The 25,901-nt window shown below is 44.9% G+C and overlaps 1 protein-coding gene across 1 annotated transcript in view; it reads left to right on the forward strand.

The window, feature by feature from the left end:
* The window catches only part of LOC311103299 (retinoic acid receptor alpha-A-like), a 48,241-nt gene extending 23,391 nt beyond the window's left edge, over positions 1 to 24,850 (forward strand). The window contains exons 2-8 of the mRNA XM_084144834.1: positions 3,091 to 3,239; positions 15,385 to 15,526; positions 19,716 to 19,876; positions 20,086 to 20,262; positions 20,748 to 20,952; positions 21,266 to 21,424; positions 22,249 to 24,850. Of these exons, the coding sequence (XP_084000960.1) occupies positions 3,091 to 3,239; positions 15,385 to 15,526; positions 19,716 to 19,876; positions 20,086 to 20,262; positions 20,748 to 20,952; positions 21,266 to 21,424; positions 22,249 to 22,454 (1,199 nt within the window). The 3' untranslated portion in view covers positions 22,455 to 24,850. The remainder of the gene's footprint in view (positions 1 to 3,090; positions 3,240 to 15,384; positions 15,527 to 19,715; positions 19,877 to 20,085; positions 20,263 to 20,747; positions 20,953 to 21,265; positions 21,425 to 22,248) is intronic.
* Positions 24,851 to 25,901: the final 1,051 nt, after the last annotated feature.

Consider the following 25,901-nt stretch of genomic DNA (forward strand, 5'->3'; position numbering starts at 1 on the left):
GAGCTCTGAAAGATTGAATGTGTGTTGTGTGTACATTCATGTGAGCCTGCGTGTGTGTGTGTGTGTGTGTGCATTCAGGGTCTGCATCTCACATTCTTCCTCATGAAGTAAGGAACTTGTCCAAGAAGAGTAGGAGCTTACATGATGGACTGTGATTACACAAGATGACTGTTTCTCATCACACTGCAGGCATGTTCCCCTTTCATAACGCATAAAGTCACTAGTGGAAGTCTACACGCGAAAGAAAAGTGAAAGAAAAATTATAGAAACATTTCCAAATTACAAGAAAATACAAAATGAGGATGTATTGATTACGTATGTCTTCACACCCCAAGTTAATATTTGATGGAAGCACCTTTAGCAGCCATTACAGCTGTGAATAATTTTGAAAAGAACATTCTAACAACCTTGCACAATGTTTTGGGCATCATAAATCCATTGCTCAAGCACAGCGAGACAATTACACACATTTTTATGCCAAAGACACACCATAATGGCTTTCCAAGTGTTGTTGAGTGTTCCTGAGTGGTCTAATCTCAGTCCTGACTTAAATTTGCTTGATGCTGTCCATCAATGATTCCCAACCAGATTGACAAAAACAATGGGCATATAGGAGTGGTGCAAAAATTATTCACAGTTGTAATGGCTACCAAAAATGCTTCCACCAAGTATTAACTCTGGGGTTTGAAGACATACGCAATCAATACTTTTTTTTTGGGGGGGAGGGTGTTATGTAGATCTGTAGGGTATCAAATCTAATTTAATCCCTTTCTATACTGAATAAATATATAAATGCAACATGCAAACTGTTGGTCCCATGTTTCATGAGCTGAAATAAAAGATCCCTGAATTTTTCCATATGTACAAAAAGCCTATTTCTCTCAAATGTTGAACAAATTTGTTTACATCCCTGTTAGTGAGCATGGTCTGCCACCGCTACCCTGACCTATGTGGGCAGTACCTTGGAAACTCACAGTCCTTCCACAGCCCAGCTGGCCACACACCACATTGGCATCGTTTACGTCCCACTTCTGACCACACACTCTTCCCCACTGGCCCTTGTAAAGAATCTCTACTGTCCCCGAGCAGAGACTAGTGCCATTGACCAGCCTGATCTCTTCACCAGCTCACAAAGAGGAAAAGAGATGATAAGAAAAAATATTAATAATAATCAATAATGAAATAAGCAATTTAACACTGTAATTATGGTCAAAGCTGTTCTATTCAAAGTTTTGTTACGAACGTGTTACTTAACCTTTTTGGACTTATTTTCTGTGTACTTTTAAATGTATTTAAATGATATTCAAACATGCTACTTAAAACCTTTTTGGGACTTGTGTTCACATGTACACTGAACAAAAATATAAAATCAACATTTAATGTGTTGGTCCCATGTTTCATGAGCTGAAATAAAAGATCCCAGAAATTGTCCATATGCACAAAAAGCTTATTTCTCTCAAATGCTTTGCACACATTTGTTTACATCCTTGTTAGTGAGCATTTCTCCTTTACCAAGATAATCCATCCACATGACAGGTGTGGCATATCAAGAAGCTGATTAAACAGCATGATCATTACACAGGTGCACCTTGTGCTGGGGACAATAAAAGGCCACTCTAGAATGTGCAGTTTGTCACACAGCAATTGCCATGTGGGCAATTGGTATGCTGACTGCAGGGATGTCCACCAGAGCTGTTGCCAGACCATTTCATGTTAATTTATCTACCAACGTTGTTTTAGAGAATTTGGCAGTACGTCCAACCGGCCTCACAACCGCAGACCTCGTGTAACCACGCCAGCCCAGGACCACATCCGCCTTTTTCACCTGCGGGATTGTCTGAGACCAGCCACCTGGACAGCTGATGAAACGGAGTATTTCTGTCTGTAATAAAGCCCTTTTGTGGGGAAAACTCATTCTGATTGGCTGGGCCTGGCTCCCCAGTGGGTGGGCCTATACCCTTCCAGGCCCACCCATGGCTGCGCCCCTGCCCAGTCATGTGAAATCCATAGATTAGGGCCTCATTTATTTATTTCAATTGACTGATTTCCTTATATGAATTGTAACTCAGTAAAATTGTTGCATGTTGCATTTATATTTTTGTTCAGTATAGATTACATTTAAGGGGTATGTAGACTTTCACTAGGCACTGTATATAGTCTACTTTCTGCTGTTAAAAACTAGCAGCGAATAAACTACTCATTTGAATGCGGTTTGAATGCACTCATGTGACTGAGATATAATTCATTGCTATGATAATTCATCATTAGCAAAAGCGTCTAATAAGACACTAATGTTGGAGCTCATTGTCACCATGGAAATTGTACCGTTGTGGATAATGATTGGTCGCTATGGCTCCCTAGTGGACTGTGATGAGCTGCAATAATGCCTGAGTGAGCCCTGATTGGTCGCTAAGGCTCCAGGGGGGACTCTTGATTGGCTGGTAAGCCAGGGCTGTGTTTTCTCTAGATCTCTTTAATGGAGCAGTTTTGTGTAGTTCTGCCTCTTTCTCTCTCCTCCTCGGTGACGAGCACAACTCCATTCATTATTGCTGGCACTACTCCCAGTGTGTGTGTGCGTGTGTGCATGCCTTCTATGAAGCAAAAAGCAGGCCGTTGGCCAACTCAACCTATTCTTCACAGCAGGTTGCCTCTCACACGTGGTGATGGTATTATAGAGGCTTTCTAGGGAGAGGCCCACCACAGGGGGTAACATCAAATCTGCTTCTCTCTCACTCATATTCCCATCCTCTTATTGTCATTCACTCGCTTTCATCCTAATTCTCTTTTGATCTATTTGAATCTCTCACTTAAACTCCGTCTCTCTCTCTCTCTCTCTCTCTCTCTCTCTCTCTCTCTCTCTCTCTCTCTCTCTCTTCGGTGCAATATGCAGTTACATCAGAAAGTGTGGTAATTATTTAATTGAACTCTGTTACAAGTTACCTACCCAATTACCAACTGTGGTTCCACTGAATCTTTCATACGGTCAACTTGTTGCAATGTCTTAATCGCTGATTAGGCTAAATCATAGCATAGTTGTATGTCTTTAAGATCATCCCGCTAACCTCATCTCCCACTCCCCTTTCTCTGCAGCCATAGAGACCCAGAGCACCAGCTCGGAGGAGATAGTCCCCAGCCCCCCCTCGCCGCCCCCTCCCCCACGAATCTACAAACCCTGTTTTGTTTGTGCGGACAAGTCCTCGGGATACCACTATGGAGTCAGCGCCTGCGAGGGCTGCAAGGTGAGACACTTGACACACATTTCTCTCTCTTCACCTCTCTTTTGCTCGCTCACTCGTTCCTACTCTTTCCTCGCCTCTACCTCTATCTCCCTCTCTCTCGCTTTGTACTCCAGGACTTGGGAAAGCTGAACTCTCTGGCCAGTGAATGACTTTAAATATCAGTAAAGTGCTGAGGAGAGATTAAATCAAGTACCAGAGTTATACACCATTACCATAACTGTGTAGACTGCCTACTCTGGCCACACAACATATTGCCTGGAAAAGCCTCCCGTTACCAGATTGAGCTCCAGCATGCTATATAAAGTATCCTTAGTAATTGAAGGCTGCCAGCATCTAAATGTATATTGGCCCTCCACTGGGACTGACTAACTAGCATGACTACACAGTGTTTGATGGTTATAACGGTAGGCTCACTCTCATGAAACACACACACAATCCTCTCCTGCTCCTACGCAAACCCTTCGTCTATCTTCTGGAAGATAACACACGTCTTCAGTACATTTGTTATTTTTTCACCCTCTTTTCTTCTTAGTTGTTTCTCTCTTTTTGGGTCCCGGGAGGACGTGTATCTGTGGTCTACTTTTCATTTGTATTTTATTTTAGCTTGAGGCTTCTCTCTCTCTTTTTTACTTTATTTGCGAGTTGGAACGCTCATTCTCGGCGCACACACATGCACGTTCGCAGAAACACACATACGCACTCATCCCCCATCCCCAGATTGAGGGAAATGGCTGTCTGCAAATGTGCAGTTGTTTGGGCTTTAGCCTAGTTGTCATACGTAATAGCAGAGCTGTCAAAACAGCAGAGGAACATAACACACACTCATGCACTGCAACATACACACACACAGTATAATCTATTGATGTACACAGGCATTCAGACCTGATGAGTATGTGCACAGCTGCTCACACACACACACACACACACACACACACACACACACACACACACACACACACACACACACACACACACACACACATAGTGGTAATATTGATCATACACTGCTCAAAAAAATAAAGGGAACACTTAAACAACACAATGTAACTCCAAGTCAATCACACTTCTGTGAAATCAAACTGTCCACTTAGGAAGCAACACTGATTGACAATACATTTCACATGCTGTTGTGCAAATGGAATAGACAACAGGTGGAAATTATAGGCAATTAGCAAGACACCCCTAATAAAGGAGTGGTTCTGCAGGTGGTGACCACAGACCACTTCTCAGTTCCTATGCTTCCTGGCTGATGTTTTGGTCACTTTTGAATGCTGGCGGTGCTTTCACTCTAGTGGTAGCATGAGACGGAGTCTACAACCCACACAAGTGGCTCAGGTAGTGCAGCTCATCCAGGATGGCACATCAATGCGAGCTGTGGCAAGAAGGTTTGCTGTGTCTGTCAGCGTAGTGTCCAGAGCATGGAGGCGCTACCAGGAGACAGGCCAGTACATCAGGAGACGTGGAGGAGGCCGTAGGAGGGCAACAACCCAGCAGCAGGACCGCTACCTCCGCCTTTGTGCAAGGAGGAGCAGGAGGAGCACTGCCAGAGCCCTGCAAAATGACCTCCAGCAGGCCACAAATGTGCATGTGTCTGCTCAAACGGTCAGAAACAGACTCCATGAGGGTGGTATGAGGGCCCGACGTCCACAGGTGGGGGTTGTGCTTACAGCCCAACACCGTGCAGGACGTTTGGCATTTGCCAGAGAACACCAAGATTGGCAAATTCGCCACTGGCGCCCTGTGCTCTTCACAGATGAAAGCAGGTTCACACTGAGCACATGTGACAGACGTGACAGAGTCTGGAGACACCGTGGAGAACGTTCTGCTGCCTGCAACATCCTCCAGCATGACCGGTTTGGCGGTGGGTCAGTCATGGTGTGGGGTGGCATTTCTTTGGGAGGCCGCACAGCCCTCCATGTGCTCGCCAGAGGTAGCCTGACTGCCATTAGGTACCGAGATGAGATCCTCAGACCCCTTGTGAGACCATATGCTGGTGCGGTTGGCCCTGGGTTCCTCCTAATGCAAGACAATGCTAGACCTCATGTGGCTGGAGTGTGTCAGCAGTTCCTGCAAGAGGAAGGCATTGATGCTATGGACTGGCCCGCCCGTTCCCCAGACCTGAATCCAATTGAGCACATCTGGGACATCATGTCTCGCTCCATCCACCAACGCCACGTTGCACCACAGACTGGCCAGGAGTTGGCGGATGCTTTAGTCCAGGTCTGGGAGGAGATCCCTCAGGAGACCATCCGCCACCTCATCAGGAGCATGCCCAGGCATTGTAGGGAGGTCATACAGGTACGTGGAGGCCACACACACTACTGAGCCTCATTATGACTTGTTTTAAGGACATTACATCAAACTTGGATCAGCCTGTAGTGTGGTTTTCCACTTTAATTTTGAGTGTGACTCCAAATCCAGACCTCCATGGGTTGATACATTTGATTTCCATTGATAATTTTTGTGTGATTTTGTTGTCAGCACATTCAACTATGTAAAGAAAAAAGTATTTAATAATATTATTTCATTCATTCAGATCTAGGATGTGTTATTTTAGTGTTCCCTTTATTTTTTTGAGCAGTGTATATATGTACAGTACCAGTCAAAGTTTTGACACACCTACTACCTACTTTCAGGGTTTTTCTTTATTTTTACTATTTTCAACGTTGTAGAATAATAATAAAGACATCAAAACTATGAAATAACACATATGGTATCATGTAGTAACCAAAACAATGTTTAAAAATCAAAATATATGTTATATTTGACATTCTTCAAATAGCGACCCTTTGCCTTGATGACAGCTTTGCACACCCTTGGCATTCTCTCAACCAGCTTCAACTGGAATGCTTTTCCAACAGTCTTGAAGGAGTTCCCACATATGCTGAGCACTTGTTGGCTGCTTTTCCTTCACTCTGCGGTCCGACTCATCCCAAACCATCTGAATTGGGTTGAGGGCCGGGGATTGTGGAGGCCAGGTCATCTGATGCAGCACTCCATTACTCTCCTTCTTGGTAAAATAGCCCTTACACAGCCTGGAGGTGTGTTGGGTCATTGTCCTGTTGAAAAACAAATGATAGTCCCACTAAGCCCAAACCAGATGGGATGGCGTATCGCCGCAGAATGCTGTGGTAGCCATGCTGGTTAAGTGTGCCTTGAATTCTAAATAAATCACAGACAGTGTCACCAGCAAAGCACCCCCAAACCATAACACCTCCCCCTCCATGCTTTACGGTGGGAACTACACATTGCAGAGATCATTTGTTCATCCACACCGCGTCTCACAAAGACACAGCGGTTGGAACCAAAAATCTCCAATTTGGACTCCAGACCAAAGGGCAAATTTCCACCGGTCTAATGTCCATTGCTCGTGTTTCTTGGCCCAAGCAGGTCTCTTCTTATTATTGATGTCCTTTAGTAGTGGTTTCTTTGCAGTAATTCGACCATGAAGCCCCGATTCACACAGTCCCCTCTGAACAGTTGATGTTGAGATGTGTCTGTGACTTGAACTCTGAAGCATTTATTTGGCCTGCAATTTCTGAGGCTGGTATCTCTAATGAGCTTATCGTGGTCCTCTGTAGCTCAGCTGGTAGAGCACGGCGCTTGTAACGCCAAGGTAGTGGGTTCGATCCCCGGGACCACCCATACACAAAAATGTATGCACGCACGACTGTAAGTCGCTTTGGATAAAAGTGTCTGCTAAATGGCATATTATTATTATTATCCTCTGCAGCAGAGGTAAATCTGGTCTTCCATTCCTGTGGTGGTCCTGATGAGAGCCAGTTTCATCATAGCACTTGATGGTTTTTGCGACTGCACTTGAAGAAACTTTAAAAGTTCTTGACTTTTTCCATATTGACTGACCTTCATGTCTTAAAGTGATGATGGACTGTCGTTTCTCTTTGTTTAGTTGAGCTGTTCTTGCCATAATATGGACTTGGTCTTTTACCAAATAGGGCTATCTTCTGTATACCCCCCCTACCTTGTCACAACACAACTGATTGTCTCAAACACATTAAGAAGGAAAAAAAATCCACAAATTAACTTTTAAGAAGGCACACCTGTTCATTGAAATGAATTCCAGGTGACTACCTCATGAAGCTGTTTGAGAGAATGCCAAGAGTGTGCAAAACTGTCAAGGCAAAGGGTGGCTATTTGAAGAATCTCAAATATAAAATATATTTTGAATTGTTTAACACTTTCTTTTTGGTTACTACATGATTCCATATGTGTTCTTTCATAGTTTTGATGTCTTCACTATTACTCTACAATGTAAAAATAAAGAAAAACCCTTGAATGAGTAGGTGTGTCCAAACTTTTGACTGGTAGTGTATATATACAGTGGGGTCTGAAATTATTGACACCTTTTGATAAAGATGAGCAATAATGACTATAAAATAAATTATTAAAATACTGAGCTGTATTGTATGCTAAATATTTTGGGGAATTATAGTATCTTATACGAATACAACAGATTTTGTTTAACCTCTTAAGGATCGGATCCTTTATTTCAAATTTTCGCCTAAAATGACATACCCAAATCTACCTGCTTGTAGCTCAGGACCTGAAGCAAGGATGTGCATATTCTTGATACCATTTGAAAGGAAACACTTTAAAGTTTGTGGAAATGTGAAAACAATGTAGGAACGTTGTGACTCTACAAACTTGTTGGATGCATTTGCAGTTCGTTTGGGTTGTGTTTCAGATTATTTGGTGCCCAATAGAAATGAATGGTAAATAATGCTTTGTCATTTTGGAGTCACTTATATTGTAAATAAGAATAGAATGTTTCTAAACACTTCTACATGAATGTGGATGCTACCATGGTTACAGATAATGTAAAAAATAAAATAAAATAAAAACATATTGTAAAGTGGTTATCCCACTGGCTATAGGGTGAATGCACCAATTTGTAAGTCGCTCTGGATAAGAGCGTCTGCTAAATGACGTAAATGTAAAATGTAATAATGATGAGTGAATAATGATGAGTGAGAAAGTTACAGAGGGTCAAAGATCATACCCCCAGGACATGTCAATAACAGGGAGGTTGGCATGTATAAAAGCCACTCCAAAACTACATTATTTACCATTCATTTCTTTTGGGGACCAAATAATCTGAAACGAAACCAAAACGAACTGCAAATGCATCCAACAAGCATGAACAAAATCAGACCCACTAGGCCATAGGCCTATGGGCTAACCTAAAAGAGAGAAGCACTTTCATAAAATCGTTTTACATGGTCAGGATAAGAGCGAACAACAGACCTTCATTCCATTTATACCAGATCGGACTTGTTTGCATTCAAAATCAATGTTTGACCAATCCACAGACCAAGGTAATAAAACTAAGATATCCAATCAGATGGAACCAGCCGACATCCTCTAGGAAGGGGGTCACATCTATGTGTGATGACCTGAGGTGGTGGGCTGGGTACAATAGAGAGAAGACCACATTCCTGAGACGGCACAAAGGAAATCGTTGCATACAGTGTCATCAGAGATCACTCTGAACAACTACAAATAACCACAGAGATCATACATCCATATAAATGGCATCAGAGTTATCTTCAGGGAAGAAGTTTCGAATACAGATACCAAACATGGCTGCAGTAGTATAATTCTGTCACACATTCCAATAGTCAGTCCGCTGGATACTGCGTGTGAGAGAGAGATTTTGGGGAAGGGCTGACCAGCCCTTGAGAATTTTCCTGCGTGTTTTCCTTGTGTTCCTGGGCCATTTGCCATGCAGACCCAGAGGTGACAGAGAGCACATAGATTAGATTAGGGCTGAGGATTTAGCCATGTTACATATACGACATACTGTGACCCCTGTGCATATACACAAGTAATCTGTTTCGTACACACACACCACACACACACACACACACACACTTCCAGGCTGTTACCGGGGGTTAGGATTAGTGGTGTAGCTAAAAAGGGTTACAGGACGGGGCAGGCAGGACATGGTGTGGTGTATGGGGTGGAGTGGTGCATGGGTGATTACCCCCCCCCCCCCCCACCACTGTAGAAGGTCACCGTATCGTGAGTAGATCCCCTGTCCCAGGTCGCACCAGGATCAATCCCAGGCTCCCAGGGGTTGGCCGGTGGCCAGGAAGAGATCAAGGATCCCAGATCAGATATAGATCCACAAAGTCCTGTCAGGCTGTTCTCTCTCTCCTCTCCTCTGTATCATCCTCCTCTCTTATTGCATCTCTGTTTTTCTATCTATTTCCATCTCGCTCTGATAATCTCTCTCTCTGTATTTTCATATTTATTTTGCTCTTTATCTACCTGCACACTTCTCCCATGTCATGTCATTCTCTCTCTCGCTCTCTCTCTCTCTCTCTCTCTCTCTCTCTCTCTCGATCTCTCTCTCTCTCTCTCTCTCTCTCTCTCTCTCTCTGTGTCTCTCTCTCTGTGTCTCTCTCTCTGTGTCTCTCTCTCTGTGTCTCTCTCTCTGTCTCTCTCTCTCTGTCTCTCTCTCTCTCTCTCTCTCTCTCTCTGTGTTGTCTGTCTGTGTGTGTCAGCCCCTCTTTATTTATAGACCCTTAACCCATGGGTTCCACAGGGCATTCTGCCTGGCTGAAACCTGTGTGTGTTTCAGGTGTGTGGATGGGCAGTGTAGTTTGTGTTCCCTACATCTGTATGTGTACTTTTAACCCTCACCAAACCTAGACCTTCTCTCTACTCCTGTCTCACCTGAGCCTGCAAACACTAGCTTTTTAGACACCTAATCCCCATTAGCACTTCTCTACTGTAGTTCAGTTAGATTGCTGTAGTTCCAGTACTTTGAGTTCTATCTCCTGTAGTTTAGCCACAGACTGTTGTAGTTCCAGTACTGTAAGGTTTAGCTCCTGTAGTTGTTAAGCTATGATTGTAGTTCCAGTGCTCTAGGCCAGTCTTCGACCACTGTACCAGCCCTCTGCTACCAGAACATCCCTCACACCTTGTAGTTACTGAGCTTCAGTCCAGGGGATTTCAGGCCACTAACAGCTGTAGCTGTCAAAAGACAAGAGAGAGGAAACAGACTGTTTTGGACATACTATTTAGTGGGTGCATGTGCATTTGTGTGTGCGTAGTACACTTCTCAACAGAGGTCCATATTTATCATAGTGACTCCCATCTGCACAAAAGTGCTCTTCGCTCCCCACTCAACCTATCCCTCCTATACCTCTTCCCCACTCAACCTCTTTCTCCGTTCACATATGGAAATGCACCCTCAGTGGCTTGGCGGCTCGGAGCCACCAGAGGTCATTAAGAGGGCTTTTCCTCTGCAGGGCCGTGCCATGAATGTCACAGTTCCTATTTCATTTCCATTTGCCCGTGGCCCACTTGATTCCTGGAACCAAGCGGGATATTCAGCCTTGTTTGATATCTGGTACTGACCTCGAACCAAGTAGGCCGGTGTGTGGGTTTACAAATGCCTGTACTCAATGATTGGTCTCATGCAATGATGTCAGTGTGTGTCGCGTATGTTGTTAATACTCATGCACGAGTCAATGGTTCCATTTTTAAAAGAGAAGGAAAATCTGACTACGAACGGTACAGCTACACTAACGAATAACTCTACAAGCAAAAACATTATAATGGAAGGGCTTTTGAGCATCTGGGCAGAGCCTTTCGACTCATAAGCTGGTCTTTCAACCGGCTGAAACGATCCTCTCTTCGCATGATGATACGTTGTGAATTTCTCCATCTCTTTTCAGCCTTTTCCTCTATTCTGTTCACTCTCCATTGCTGCCCACAAACAAAAGTTAAAAGGATGGCACAAAATAGTGAGGCTAACACCTCCAGTACGTCTCCCTCCTCCATACGTACAAAATGCCAGTCACCGAGGATCACGTCATCTCTCGCTCTCCTAAAATCGTCACTAGCAGTTTTTCCTGCGAATGAAACCTAGTCCTGTTTCCAGTTCCACTGCAAATGGAAAACAACCAAGAACGAACAAGGCTAGTTTGTTCTGGTTCCGGCATGGCCCGTCGCTGTTTGGTTCCTCTAGTGGAATTGCGCCATTAGGGACCTTCTTGCCTGAGGTATCCTTCCTCTCTGACCTCAAACCCAGGACGTCTCTAGTAAGAGAGAGCAGAGGAGCGTCAAAAAGGCATCACCCACCACCCAGCTGAATGCCAAATGGCCACTTAGAGGGTAGAACCCTCATCCCGGCCCACAGCAGAATCAGAGAGAAAGAGTTCCTCCCTGTGACATGCGTCCCAAATGCCACCCTATTGAGGTGCCATTTGGGACGTACGCTGTGACGCCATAATAAAATCACAGCCCTGGACTGCATGAAGAGTGATAGGGGGGTTTCACGACCACAGTGTTTGCAGCGGTGCGAAATCACCTAGCTCACCTCTTTCCACCATGATTATTTCATGTTGGCTGAGGTATGTGTTGGACGGACTGTGATATTTTAATGCATATTTGAGGGATTGAGAGGGTATCACTCTTGCACTCTCTTTCTAGGAAGTGTTGACCTGCGCTAGTCTTTCTAGATCAGTTCCTAGATATCTGTAGCTTGAGGAGTAGGGTCTCGCTCTACTGTTGTTCCTGTGACTTGTGTTTGATGCTGATTGGCCTGTGTAGGGCAGCATGATCCCATAAAGCATCAAACACCCACCACTAGAACAACCGAGACCTTACTATTTTAGTGCTTACTACTAGTTTTACATGGATTCCAAGTTGACCTGATACTAATGCCAGATGTTATGAAGCATTTGCTGTTTGAATCAGTGGGAGTTGAGTCTATAAATATGACAGCACAGAGACTTTCCCAGTAAAAGGGATTGAGTGGACTCGAGAGATTTTCATGGTTGTGATACTGCCATGCCAAGCAGTGCCGTTGCCAAATTGGCCACAGGAATCTCCTCTGGCATGTGGAGAGGGCACCAGCCACCACATTGGCAGTGCCCCTGTCGTAACATGACTACCTTCTGCTGGAAGGGTATGCTTACATACAACATGTTCACTATGTGACTGCAGCGCAGTGGAACGGGGCTAGATTCACGCCCCATCATGTCCACACTGACTCCACCAGCTGCATTCAGTTACATTTCCCTACCTTTACAAAACCCATAAGCTGAGGATACCAGGGCCATTTGACACAAAATGGACAACATCAGATTTGCTATGTTTGCTAATGTATAGTATGTTTCATGTCATCCATGTTGGCTCTGCTGATCCTGATTGAGGGCAACAGACAAAGGGGGGTTAGGTGGGGGCTTAACGGGTCACCTGACCTTCACACAGGGCTCAGAGCAGAAGAGTGTTTGACCTGGCCTGTGCACGCTGCCGAAGCCGTGCCAACTCTGTTCTTCCGCCACACACACACACACACCAGCTCTGGTCTGCCGACATTAGGGGCTGTCACCACTTAATCTCCCCCACAATACTGTGTGTGTGTGTGTGCGCGCACGTTGGAGTGGATTAGTGATATTGCTGGGCAAAGTGCAACACCAGAGGGGCACACAAATTGTCGCCACAAGCAATACTCTTCGTTGCTGCAGGGCATCTTTTTTTTCCTTCACTCAATCGTTCAATCAGTTCATTATTCTGTGCCTCTGGCTGCACATCTGTCCATGTTTGCTCTCCATTTCTCTTTCTTTACAGCCTGTTCGTTCATCACTTTCTATCTGTTTGGATTTACCCTCTGCTTACGTTTGATATTTCTGTTTGTTTGTTTGCTTGTCTGTCTGCCTGCCTGTCTGTCTGTCTGTCTGTCTGTCTGTACCCTCTACTTATCTTCTCTCTATCTGTCCGTCCTTTTTAACTGTGTTTTTGTCCATCTGTATGTTTTTGCTCTTTACCTGTCTTTTCAAATATTCATCTCTGTCTTTCTGTCAAATCTGTTTTCCTATTTCACATCCACTGCCTGTATCAGCACATACACTGAGTGTACAAAACATTAGGAACACCTGCTCTATCCATGACATAGACTGACCAGTTGAATCCGGGTGAAAGATATGATCCCTTATTGATGTAATTTGTTAAATCCACTGCAATCAGTGTAGATGAAGGGGATGAGACGGGTTAAAGATTTTTAAGCGTCGAGACAATTTACACATTGTCTCACTGGATTGTGTATGTGTGCCATTCAGAGGGTGAATGGACAAGACTAAATATTAAATTGCCTTTGAACTGGGTATGGTAGTAGGTGCCAGGCGCACCTGTTTGTGTCAAAAACTATTTTTTTCACGCTCAACAGTTTCCCGTGTGTATCAAGAATGGTCCACCACCCAAAGGACATCCAGCCAACTTGACACAACTGTGGGAAGCATTGGTGTCAACATCGGCCAACAATCCCTGTGGAACGCTTTCGACACCTTGTAGAGTCCATGCCCTGACGAATTGAAGCTGTTCTGAGGGCAAAAGGGGGTGCAACTCAATATTAGAAAGGTGTTCCTAATGTTTTGTACACTCAGTGTTTCTGTCCTGCACCATCTTCTCTCTCTGTATGCCATCACTCACTCACCCCCGTCACGCTGACTGGTTCAGAGGTCAGCAACAAAGGCTCTCCACTTCTGTTGGTCTCTGTATGAATGTATCTGTATGAATTACTCTATGAATCACTCTGTATGAATGACTCCAACACACAAACCCTATTAAATCTGTTTAACAATGTCAATGTTCTGATCAGTGACCTTGACCAACACATTCACAAGATGAAAACACTACTTGCCTGTCAGCCTCTTGCGGTCATTGTCTCTACAGCTGGGGCTTCATCTTCCCTTTAGAGAGTAATTAAGAGGAATGGGAGTTAATATGAAGCCCCCCTAATGCCACCAGGCCCTGCCTGCCCATAAACTCCTTAAGGAGTTAACCAAATGGGAGCTCATTGGTGCTTAGACTGGTGAGTTAATGCCCACCCATGGTTCTTGCAACGCCAGGGTTGTGGGTTCGATTCCCACAGCGGATCCAGTACAACAAAAATAAAGTATCAAAATGTATGCACTCACTACTGTAAGTCGCTCTGGATAAAAGCATCTTAAATGACTAAAATGTAAACTATTAATGCCCCTCCACACAAACTTGCTTCAAATTGCTCTGTTGGCACCAAAAGTGTGCACACGCTGCCAAAGCTTGCACATTTCCCTCAGCTTAGTGGGTTGTAAAAGTCGTGTCATAAAATATGTTAACAGCCTCGTTTAAAATGCCCAAATAGCAGAGTGTGATCGGGCATGATTCAGAGTAGAGCATAGCACGTGTGGTGGTGGTGACACTGTTAGTCACTGTGGAGAAACACGTGGCTGGACTCTACGCTCTGTGACAGACAGACACACAGAAAGGGAAGTTGAACACTGTGGGCACTGTTTGAAGGAAGTCGATGTGTCGTATTGATGCATTGGGGGTTGTGTAATGTGTGTGTGTGAAGACAGCAGGTTACATATTAGGACCTCACTATACGATATCACGATACTTAGGTGCCGATATATGTATTACGATTCTATATGTATTGCGATTCGATACTGTGATTTTATTGCGATTAGATGTTCCAAACATATTGCTCACCATATGTCTGCTGCAGAGGGACAAGAGAGTGTCATGACAAAACAAGTTTTGATCAGTCATGGAAATACAAGGGCTGAAAACAAATTGGCTCCCTATTTAAAAAGAAGATGGAGTATAAGCTATGACTATTACATATGTACTGATGTTGTGACTCACCCTCTATAGGTCAACATGAGAGCTTTGGGCCAATACACACACACACACACACGTTTTAACATCACTCACCATCACGTTGAGCGTCATTGGATGTTAAAGCCTGTCGTCTATGGTGTGGTGTCCTTTGTCATGTGACTTGTTGACACCGTTGGTCATTCGATCCTTCTATCTCCACACATAAACTGTCCTATTCTAGATTTACTATCTGAATGATAGCGCCGCTATCAATAACCTTTTATCGCCCCAACCCCCTCTCTCTTCTTTCTATTCTTTCTCTCTCTCGCTCTCTCTCTCTTTCAGTTCAATGATGCTAACTTGGCATCAAAGCATGTCATTCATAGGTGTATATTGTCAAAGCAAAACAAGAACATAACAGCAATATTTCTCCCCTTCTCTCCCGCTTCTTTTGTTTTTAATTATTATTATTTATTTTTTTATGAGCAAATAAAGCAAATGTAACACCCGACCTCTCTTCTCCTCTCAGGGTTTCTTCCGTAGAAGCATCCAGAAGAACATGGTGTACACCTGTCACCGAGAGAACGGCTGCATCATCAACAAGGTCACCCGCAACCGCTGCCAGTACTGCCGCCTGCAGAAGTGTTTAGAAGTGGGCATGTCCAAGGAGTGTGAGTACTGTTATCTCTCTCTCTCAATTCAATTTCAATTCAATTTAAGGGGCTTTATTGGCATGGGAAACATATGTTTCTCTCTCTCTCGTATGTGTGTGCCTGTCTCCTCTGAGTGAATACTGTCTCCCAAGAAATGTCTTCCCGAAGTAGATTTTCAAAGCACCACACACTGACATGACAAAAAGTGATATTATTATTATTTTTTTTTTAATTTTTTTTTCACCTTTATTTAACCAGGTAAGCCAGTTGAGAACAAGTTCTCATTTACAACTGCGACCTGGCCAAGATAAAGCAAAGCAGTGCGATTAAAAACAACAACACAGAGTTACATATGGAATAAACAAAAACCTACAGTCAATAACACAATAGAAAATATATATACAGTGTGTGCAAATGTAGTAACTTATGGAGGTAAGGCAATAAATAGGCCATAGTGCAAAATAATGACAATTTAGTATTAACATTGGAGTGATATATGTACAGAAGATGATGTGTGAATAGAGATACTGGGGTGCAAATGAGCAAAATAAATAACAATGTAAATAACAATATGGGGATGAGGTAGTTGGGTGGGCTAATTACAGATGGGCTGTGTACAGGTACAGTGATCGGTAAGCTGCTCTGACAACTGATGCTTAAAGATAGTGAGGGAGATAAGTGTCTTCAGCTTCAGAGATTTTTGCAGTTCGTTCCAGTCATTTGCAGCAGAGAACTGGAAGGAATGGCGGCCAAAGGAGGTGTTGGCTTTGGGGATGAACAGTGAGATATACCTGCTGGAACGCATACTACGGGTGGGTGTTGCTATGGTGACCAATGAGCTAAGATAAGGTGGGGATTTGCCTAGAAGTGATTTATAGATGACCTGGAGCCAGTGGGTTTGGCGACGAATATGTAGTGAGGGCCAGCCAACGAGAGCTTGCAGGTCACAATGGTGGGTAGTATATGGGGCTTTGGAGACAAAACGGATGGCACTGTGATAGACTACATCCAGTTTGCTGAGTTGAGTGTTGGACGCTATTTTGTAAATGACATCGCCGAAGTCAAGGATCGGTAGGATAGTCAGTTTTACGAGGGCATGTTTAGCAGCATGAGTGAAGGAGGCTTTGTTGCAAAACAGGAAGCCGATTCTAGATTTAATTTTGGATTGGAGATGCTTAATGTGAGTCTGGAAGGAGAGTTTACGGTCTAACCAGACACCTAGGTATTTGTAGTTGTCCACATATTCTAAGTCAGACTCGCCGAGAGTAGTGATTCTAGTCGGGCGGGCGGGTGCAAGCAGCGTTCGATTGAAGAGCATGCATTTAGTTTTACTAGTGTTTAAGAGCAGTTGGAGGCTACTGAAGGATTGTTGTATGGCATTGAAGCTCGTTTGGAGGTTTGTTAACACAGTGTCCAATGAAGGGCCAGATGTATACAAAATGGTGTCGTCTGCGTAGAGGTGGATCTGAGAGTCACCAGCAGCAAGAGCGACATCATTGATATACACAGAGAATAGAGTCGGCCCGAGATTTTAACCCTGTGGCACCCCCATAGAGACTGCCAGAGGTCCAGACAACAGGCCCTCCGATTTGACACATTGAACTCTGTCTGAAAAGTAGTTGGTGAACCAGGCGAGGCAGTCAGTTCCAATACATTTCAAGATGTTTTTATATGAAGGAGCAATAATGCACAACCCACCATACCCCATGATGGCTTCCCTCCCTTGGGTCATGCCCTCCCATACATCCACCACACATATGCTCACACACACTGTATATCCCCCTATAGGCTTCCATGAGGCTAAGCGCTAAAACAATCTCCTAGCACTTTATCCTCTAGGCCCCCTGTAAGTGAGTTATCCTCCTCAGTGCTCCGAGCCGCTGGTTCATAGCAACATTCATCCCAGTCGAGTCCGCTAGGGAAATCAACCACTGCCATCTAGTGGTGGGGAGTATGTTACTACACCTGAGAAGTGGCACAGTGTGTTTTGGTGCTTTTTATTTTTAATTTATTTTATAAAATCAGCTGTAGGGTGTGTGAATGTTTAAATTGGGATCTATATTGAGATGTGTAGCTGGGCTGTGCGTGTGTCCAGGGCTGTTTTAAACCCTCTTGATTGACCTTTGTGCCCCGACCTTGACATCTCGGTCAACCTGTCATCCTATTTGACCACTAAGACTCTTATCTCTGAAAGGGGGTCACACACTGATGCTATTTACTAAGTCTCTCTCAAATACCTTCACTTCCCCTCACACACACCACACACCACCCACACTCACAACAAGCGGATGCACATGTCATTATCACATGTCATTTACATTTTAGTCATTTAGCAGACGCTCTTATCCAGAGCGACTTACAGTTAGTGAGTGCATACATTTTCATACTGGCCCCCTGTGGGAAACGAACCCACAACCCTGGTGTTGCAAGCGCCATGCTCTACCAACTGAACTACAGGGGACTGTCATGTATACCAGGGTTTCCCAAACTCTGTCCTGCACATTTAGGCTTTTGCCCTAGCTCTACACAGCTGATTCAAATAATCAAAGCTTGATGATGAGTTGGTTATTTGAATCAGCTGTATAGTGCTAGGGCAAAAACCAAAACGTGCACCCGGGGGGGGGGGTCTCCGTTTTCCAGTTCCATTGTGTCTGTGTGTGCCATGACTGATTGGAGCACCAGGCTAATAGTTATTTAATGGCTTCGTTAGGTTGTGTTTTCTGGGTCCATGCTGGCAGCTCTGTCTCTGGGGAACAACAGTATCTCACACACACCACACACACACATAGAGAACAGTGCTACGTTGCCCTGAGGAAAGAGAGCATCTTATTTATCATGGCTCCCTTCTTTTCAATCCTCTCTCTCTCTCTCTCTCTCTCTCTCTCTCTCTCTCTCTCTCTCTCTCTCTCTCGCTCTGTCTCGCTCTCTCTCTGTCTCTCTCTCTCTCTCTGTCTCGCTCTCTGTCTCGCTCTCTCTCTCTCTGTCTCGCTCTCTCTCTCTCTGTCTCGCTCCCTCTCTCTCTCTCTCTGTCTCTCTCTCTGTCTCTCTCTCTCTCTCTCTCTCTCTGTCTCGCTCTCTCTGTCTCGCTCCCTCTCTCTCTCTCTCTCTCTCTCTCTCTCTCTCTCTCTCTCTCTGTCTCGCTCTGTCTCGCTCTCTCTGTCTCGCTCTCTGTCTCTCTCTCTCTCTCTCTCTCTCTCTCTCTCTCTCTCTCTCTCTCTCTCTCTCTCTCTCTCTCTTCTGCCTCTGTTTTATGTGTCATTGTCTTGATTTGGCAGCTCATATTAGAGTGAGAAGATATAGATATTACATGTGGGGATATAGTGAGCTGCCAGAGGAGGATGGACAGAATGTAGAGAGATGGGGAAGGAAGGTAGAAGCCAAACAGAGGAAAGAAAGGGAGAGAGAGTGTGTGTGTGCCTGCTGGTGTGTGTTTGGGGTGTGTTCACACAAATGTGTGTCACATCCACTTGTTTGTGTGCTTGTGTTGATACTGTTTGGAGGCAGAGAGTTACTCCCATCTCTCCAATGTCTACCTGTCTGTATTGTGCCAGATCAGCGGCACACAGATTCTCCTTCTTAAACTCTTTTTACACTGTCACGTCAAAGCACTTCAGCTCTCTCCCCCTCTCTCTCTCCCACATACATTTCACTCACACCCTCTCCTCTCCGCTGCCATATTTCTCACATAACACACGGCACACACATTGTTTTATTCTCCCCTTTCACTCTTTTTCTATATATCACTCGCCCTCTTTGATGTTCCTGTCTATTGTTCCTCAGAACAGATTCTGACCTCTCTGTGCATGTCTCTCTCTCTATCTCTCTCTGCGTCTCTGTCTCTGTGCCAGGGTGAGGATGGAAAATGTAGTATATGGTTCCATCTAGTGGTGGACGTAGATATTCCCCCACCACACAATGTCCCAGTTTATCAGCATTTGGGTTTCCAGTAGTGTCTGGTCTCAGGGATAGCGCTCATCTTTCTGACTGTCTCTTTGTTGTCTCTGGCATGCAATGTGAGGATTGTGAGGTTGACCTGGAGGCGTTAATGTTCACGCATCCCCAAACATTGCCATTTGAGTCCAAAGGATCTCTCTCTCTCTCTCTCTCTCTCTCTCTCTCTCTCTCTCTCTCTCTCTCTCTCTCTCGCTCTCTCTCTCTCTCCCTCTCCCTCCCTCCATTTCTTCATCTCCTTCTATCCCTCTCTCAGCGGTGAGGAACGACAGGAACAAGAAGAAGAAGGAGGAGAAGAAGCCAGAGTGTTCGGAGATCTACGTGCTGAGTACCGAGACAGAGCAGATGATCGAACGCGTCCGCAAGGCCCATAAGGAGACGTTTCCCTCGCTCTGTCAGCTGGGCAAATACACCACGGTGAATTATACACACACCCGCATGCACACACACACACACACTGTCAAGTTACACAAACACGCACAGAAACATTACCCTCACTCTGCGAACATGTTTGGGTATACCAAACACTGACAAACATACGCACTCCTTGCGCTCTCAACATATCAACCGATGTATTTGTAGAATCACAGACTAACCTATATGTATCTCCCTCTCTCTTCCTATAGAATAACAGTGCAGAGCACCGCGTGGCTCTAGACGTGAACCTGTGGGATAAGTTCAGTGAGCTGTCCACTAAGTGTATCATCAAGACGGTGGAGTTTGCCAAGCATCTGCCAGGCTTCACCACCCTCACTATCGCTGACCAGATCACCCTGCTCAAGGCTGCCTGTCTGGACATACTGGTGAGAACACACACACACTAGGACATAGACACACACACACACTAGGACATACATACATGTATTATAAACAGTAAAACATCTACAGAAAGTGAACAACAGTATAAAATATATTTGTGCTCCCCCTCCCTTTCCAATCAACTCAGTGGCCTTGTGGTTAGTGTCCGTCCTGAGATTGGAAGGTTGGGAGTTCGATCCCCGGTCCGAGTCCTAAACAAAAAAATGGGACCCAATGCGTCTCTGCTTGGCACTCAGCATTAAGGAGATAGATTGGGGGTAAGGCCCTGTGATAGACTAGCATCCTGTCTTGGGGGTTTACTTGTCCATCAAGCTGCCTCACGCTACAGAAACAGGAGATCTGCTTCGATGAGCCATTTCGGCTCGCCCCAACCAAAGCTCATGCAAGACTTACTTACTTCCTTCCTCCTTTTCCCCCTCTCCCTCCTTCCCTCCTTCCCTCTCTCTACCTCTCAATCCCTCCATCTCAGATTCTGAGGATATGCACACGGTACACTCCAGACCAGGACACCATGACCTTCTCAGACGGGCTGACCCTGAACAGGACCCAGATGCACAACGCAGGCTTCGGCCCGCTCACAGACCTGGTGTTCGCCTTCGCCCAAACACTCCTCCCTCTGGAGATGGACGACGCAGAGACCGGCCTTCTCAGCGGCATCTGTCTGCTTTGTGGAGGTACTGCACCACTGCTCAGATTCAAATCCAGCATTGCACTCCTATCAGAGCCAGGAGTTGAGATCCCAAGAGGCCAATTGTCATTGTTTTAGAGTACAAGCAAGTCTCAGCTGTGGCATAGGAACTAGTGTGTTTGTCAGCTGTGTGTTTTACTAGTGTGAAAATGGGAGTTTGCCTAATAAATACTTCATGTGAAGCTACTGTTACCATGCTGATGTGTGAATCGTGCCACTGTTGGACGCGCTTTTTGAGCATATAGATTGGGTATTAAGGATGTGTTTTTCATAGTTTTTTTCTCTGTGTGTGTGTGTAGACCGTCAGGATCTGGAGCAGGCAGACAAGGTGGATGTGCTCCAGGAGCCCCTACTGGAGGCTCTGAAGATCTACGTGAGGAAGAGGAGGCCTCATAAACCACACATGTTCCCCAAGATGCTGATGAAGATCACTGACCTCAGGAGCATCAGCGCCAAGGGTGAGAGAGCACGCCTATATACTGCGTTGTTTTTTTTATAGGGTAGCTTTAGTGTAGCTTAAACTTCTTCCAGTGTGAAGTCATTGGTAGCTTGGTAAACTGTACCTTCCCCAACACTGATATTTGGCGCGCATGCTGCCCAAATTGCGGCCTTCCCGACTGTAGACGTACCAGTAACTGCCAAAATAAAGGAAATGCTTGAGTAAATGAGGGATACAAAGTATATGTTATGGTGTGCATGTTCCTGGCAGGGTTTAGGTCCACTTGTAGAATCTATGCCAAAGTGCATTGAAGAGGTTTCTGGCAGCTCGTGGTGGCCCAACACCCTTTTAAGACTCTTTATGTTGGTGTTTCCTTTGTTTTGGCAGTTACCTGTATGTGAAAGGGAAAGGGGGATACCTAGTCAGTTGTACAACTGAATGCATTCAACTGAAATGTGTCTTCCGAATTTAACCCAACCACTCTGCTTGTGACTTAATCGACAGTAAATTTTTTTGAAACTATTGATAATCTGTGGCTAAATTATGCCCTCATTGAGAGTTGGCTCCTGTGGTTGTATATTTGTTTTAGTTTTTTGCCGCTTGGGCCCCCTACGGGCTTGGGCCCAGGGACTTCAGCCCCTGTAAACCCCTGCATTAATCCGGCCCTAGTCTCAGTGCAACAATACTACCATTTATATCTATATCATGTGTCATTTATTTGAAGATGACTATTTAGGGTCTTACATACAACATTTTGCTGTAGTGACAGAATCTTGTGGAACACATAACAAATGACCCTCTCTCTCTGCCTCTCTCTTCTTCTCCCTCCCTCTCCTCTTCCAGGAGCGGAGCGAGTGATCACTCTGAAGATGGAGATCCCAGGCTCCATGCCCCCACTCATCCAGGAGATGCTGGAGAACTCAGAGGGTCTGGAGGGCCAGGGGGCCAGCGGGGGCCGCTCCAGCGGAGGAGGGGCCCCACCAGGCAGCTGCAGCCCCAGCCTGTCCCCCAGCTCAGCCCGCAGCAGCCCGCCTGCACCCTCCCCTTAGACGGGGGTCCACTGCCACCCCCCAGGCAGAGACAGCCAGAAGGCATGACTACAGACGGAGCCAGCAAGCTGACAGACTCCCACACTGTGACAAACCAGGGTTAGGAAAAGAGCCAGACCTGGGCCCAACCAGGACGGACTTTGACACATTGAGGACACGCAGGCCTCAATGGACAGACAGCCGTCCCCCTATCTCAGCCCCAGTCCGAGCATTAAAACTGGGCCGAACCCGAACCCATTCTTGACTGAACAATAGGGGGGTCCCATCTCACCTGGATGGCACTATCTCCATCACCCCCAACCCCCCCCCCCCCACCCTACAAACCACCATAGACATGCCTCAGAACCAGCAGCAGGGATCAGCAGCCGCCACACAAGGAGTTTAATCTGAGATGTTCTGTTTACTCTCCTCAGTGATGACTCTGCTCCTCCTCTCTCTCCCCCTCAAGACGTTGGACAGGAGTTCAGGCTCAGTGCCCGTCAGACTTGGAGTAATGGGGTAGACAAGACGCACGTCTTTCTGCAGGAAACTAGTCAGACAGACTGACAGACAGACAGCTGGACATTGGGCACGAGTCATCCCTAAATGTTGGCAGGGACAGCTAACGGGGGTCTCGGATAGGGGGCCTGTCTCTCCTTCTGCTTTACAACTTTTTTTTTTTTCTTACAAAAGATATATGGAAATATAAATATATATATTGAAAAAGTAATGATTGCAATTTGAATTGTCCTAAGTGGAATGATGCATAAAAGAAGAGTTGCTATCTTTTTTCCTGTTTTTTTCTCACTGTTCTTCGAACATAGATGCATTTGTGATTCCCCCCTAACCCCCACCTCCCCAGACCTAGTGTTTTATTATCTTGGTTTCACCCAGGAAAATCGGCACACTAAGTAGTCACAGTGAAAATGTGTGTTTTTCTATCAAATCAATAGAGAAGTAGAACAAAAATGATGACACGATTTCAGATGCAATTCACTTTATGCACTAGACCTCTTGCACTGTCACGTTCACAGATTGGATCAAATTGACACACAAAACACAAATAGGACCAGGTTGGGTTGGCAACTCTGTTTTGTTCCGTTTACAGTATTTTATTTTTCATGGGAGAAAAATAAAATAAAACGTAGTGTTTCTATGATCTAGAGTCAAGTCGTTGTGGAGTAATGAAGATGATCTGTAAGAAAATACCAGCCATTACATAATGTACGTAAGATGTATTCCTTCTTTTTAAAGTACATGAAGTCTAGCCCTTTTGACATTGTCAAAGCCTTTTATGTTTTGCTTTTTGTTCTTGTTTTGGTATCTGAAGTGAAGGCATTGATCACTGATCAACTGTTTAGACCACTTAAGGAAGGGACTGACTTCTAGCAACACCATAGCCGTTGACAACCAGTAAAGACAGTTGAATTTCTACTTCACCTGAAATAAAAAGGAAAGATTTATGACAATTTAATGACCAACAACTCCGTGATCCCCTTCTCCCCCCTTTCCCAAGGTGGTCCCTCCCTCATTCCATGTCTGGATAGTGTATGTATTGCCCCCCAACAGCACTGCCTCTGTAACGCATTACCTATCTTCACAACACCACTGCCTCTGTACTGTAGTACATTGTCAATATCTATGCCCTCCCACTACCCCCCACCGTCAGTTCCAAACTGTACCACGTTACCATTATGCTCACAACACCACTGCCTATGTAGCACATTGTCAGTAGGGTGTATCTATCTATGTCCATGTAAACTCTGTGACACAATATCAGTATGCTCACAACACCACTGCCTTTGTATGTATACATGTTTCCTATCTCTCTTCTACTCCCCCCCCCCCACAACACAACAGCACTGCCTCTGTAAGTCTGTTTCACAGTATCAGCACCTCTCTATTTCTTTATCTATCACAACAACGCAACTGCCTCTGTTTAAACACTATCAGTATTTATCGGTCTGTCATTCCGTACTCTTGTGACACATCCGAGTACCTAGCTATTCCCTAGCCTTGCCCTAGATCAGTTTCTGCTGTCTTGCCAATGCATGACAATGAGAAAGGAGTCAAGACAGCACAAACTGATCTGGGATCAGGCTAGCTATTCCCCCACCTCTAACCACTGTTTACACACACTAGTGTAACTTACCTACCCATCTCCTTTCCCCACAACACCACCGACTCTGCTGTTAAGTAGGAGTGGATCTGTCCTTCACAATGGATCGAACGCTGCTCGTGGCCAACCTCACTGCAGCCAATATCACAACGCACAACTGTTTTTTCCCCGGCACTCTCACTTGTAATGCAATCAGATGCACAACCAGGATTTGGGGATAAAATAAATAACTGTTTTGATTATGTCAGATCATTGGACAAAGAGAATAACATTTAATAAAGAACCCTGTCTGTGTGTTTTTAAATGTTTCTTAACTGGGGGTGGGTCCACCATTATGCTGAAAAGAAGATTGTGGTGGGACTTTAAGAGCAGTATTTCATTGGGCCTGGGACTATAGCAGGTCACGTTACAAGAACAAATACAAAGTTCAGAAACCCTTTAAGGGTTATACTACAATTTATGTTTGTGGGGGGACTTATTTATAGGTTCCTTATTGGCCCCTCAATTTAGTTTAGACAATACACTGAGTGTACAAACATAAGTAACACCTGCTCTTTCCATGACAGACTGACCAGGTGAATGAAGGTGAAAGTTATGATCCCTTACTGATTGTTAAATCCACTTCAATCTGTGTAGATGAAGGAGGAGACAGGTTAAAGAAGGATTTTTAAGCCTTGAGACAATTATGACATGACTGTGTGTTTGCGCCATTCAGACGGTGAATGACAAAGATTTAAGTGCCTTTGAATGGGGTAAGGTAGTGGGTGCCAGGTGTACCGGTTTGTGTCAAGAACTGCAACGCTGCTGGGTTTTTCATGCTCAGCAGATTCCCGTCTGTATCAAGAATGGTCCACCACCCAAAGGACATCCAGCCAACTTCACACAACTGTTGGGAGCATTCATGGGCCAGCATCTCTGTGGAACGCTTTTTACACCTTGTAGGCTCCATGCCCTGAAGAATTGAGGCTGTTCTGAGGGCAAAACACAATATTAGGAAGGTGTTCTTATTGCTTTGTAAGCTCAGTGTGTAGAGTATATACAGTGTACATATATTATTGCAATATTTACCCCAGAGTTTACTGTTTTTAAGTTACAATACGATGGATGAGTAAAACAAAAATTCTGATTAACCAAAATTGAGAGTTAAATTACCATGCTCTGGCAATGCTACCCCCATGGACAAGAGTTCAATGTGTGACCTTCCAGACACTTTCCGGTATTAGCATTACCATGACAGAGAAGAGCGGTACACTGTCACAAAACAGGATGTGGTTAGTCTCTGGTCTGGTTGCTGATTCCACTAAGCTGATTCCACCACAAACCCCATTTGTTGTATTTTTTTAACCAAG

This window comes from Coregonus lavaretus, assembly GCF_964263955.1.
Source record: "Coregonus lavaretus genome assembly, chromosome: 28".
NCBI classification, from domain to species: Eukaryota; Metazoa; Chordata; class Actinopteri; order Salmoniformes; family Salmonidae; genus Coregonus; species Coregonus lavaretus.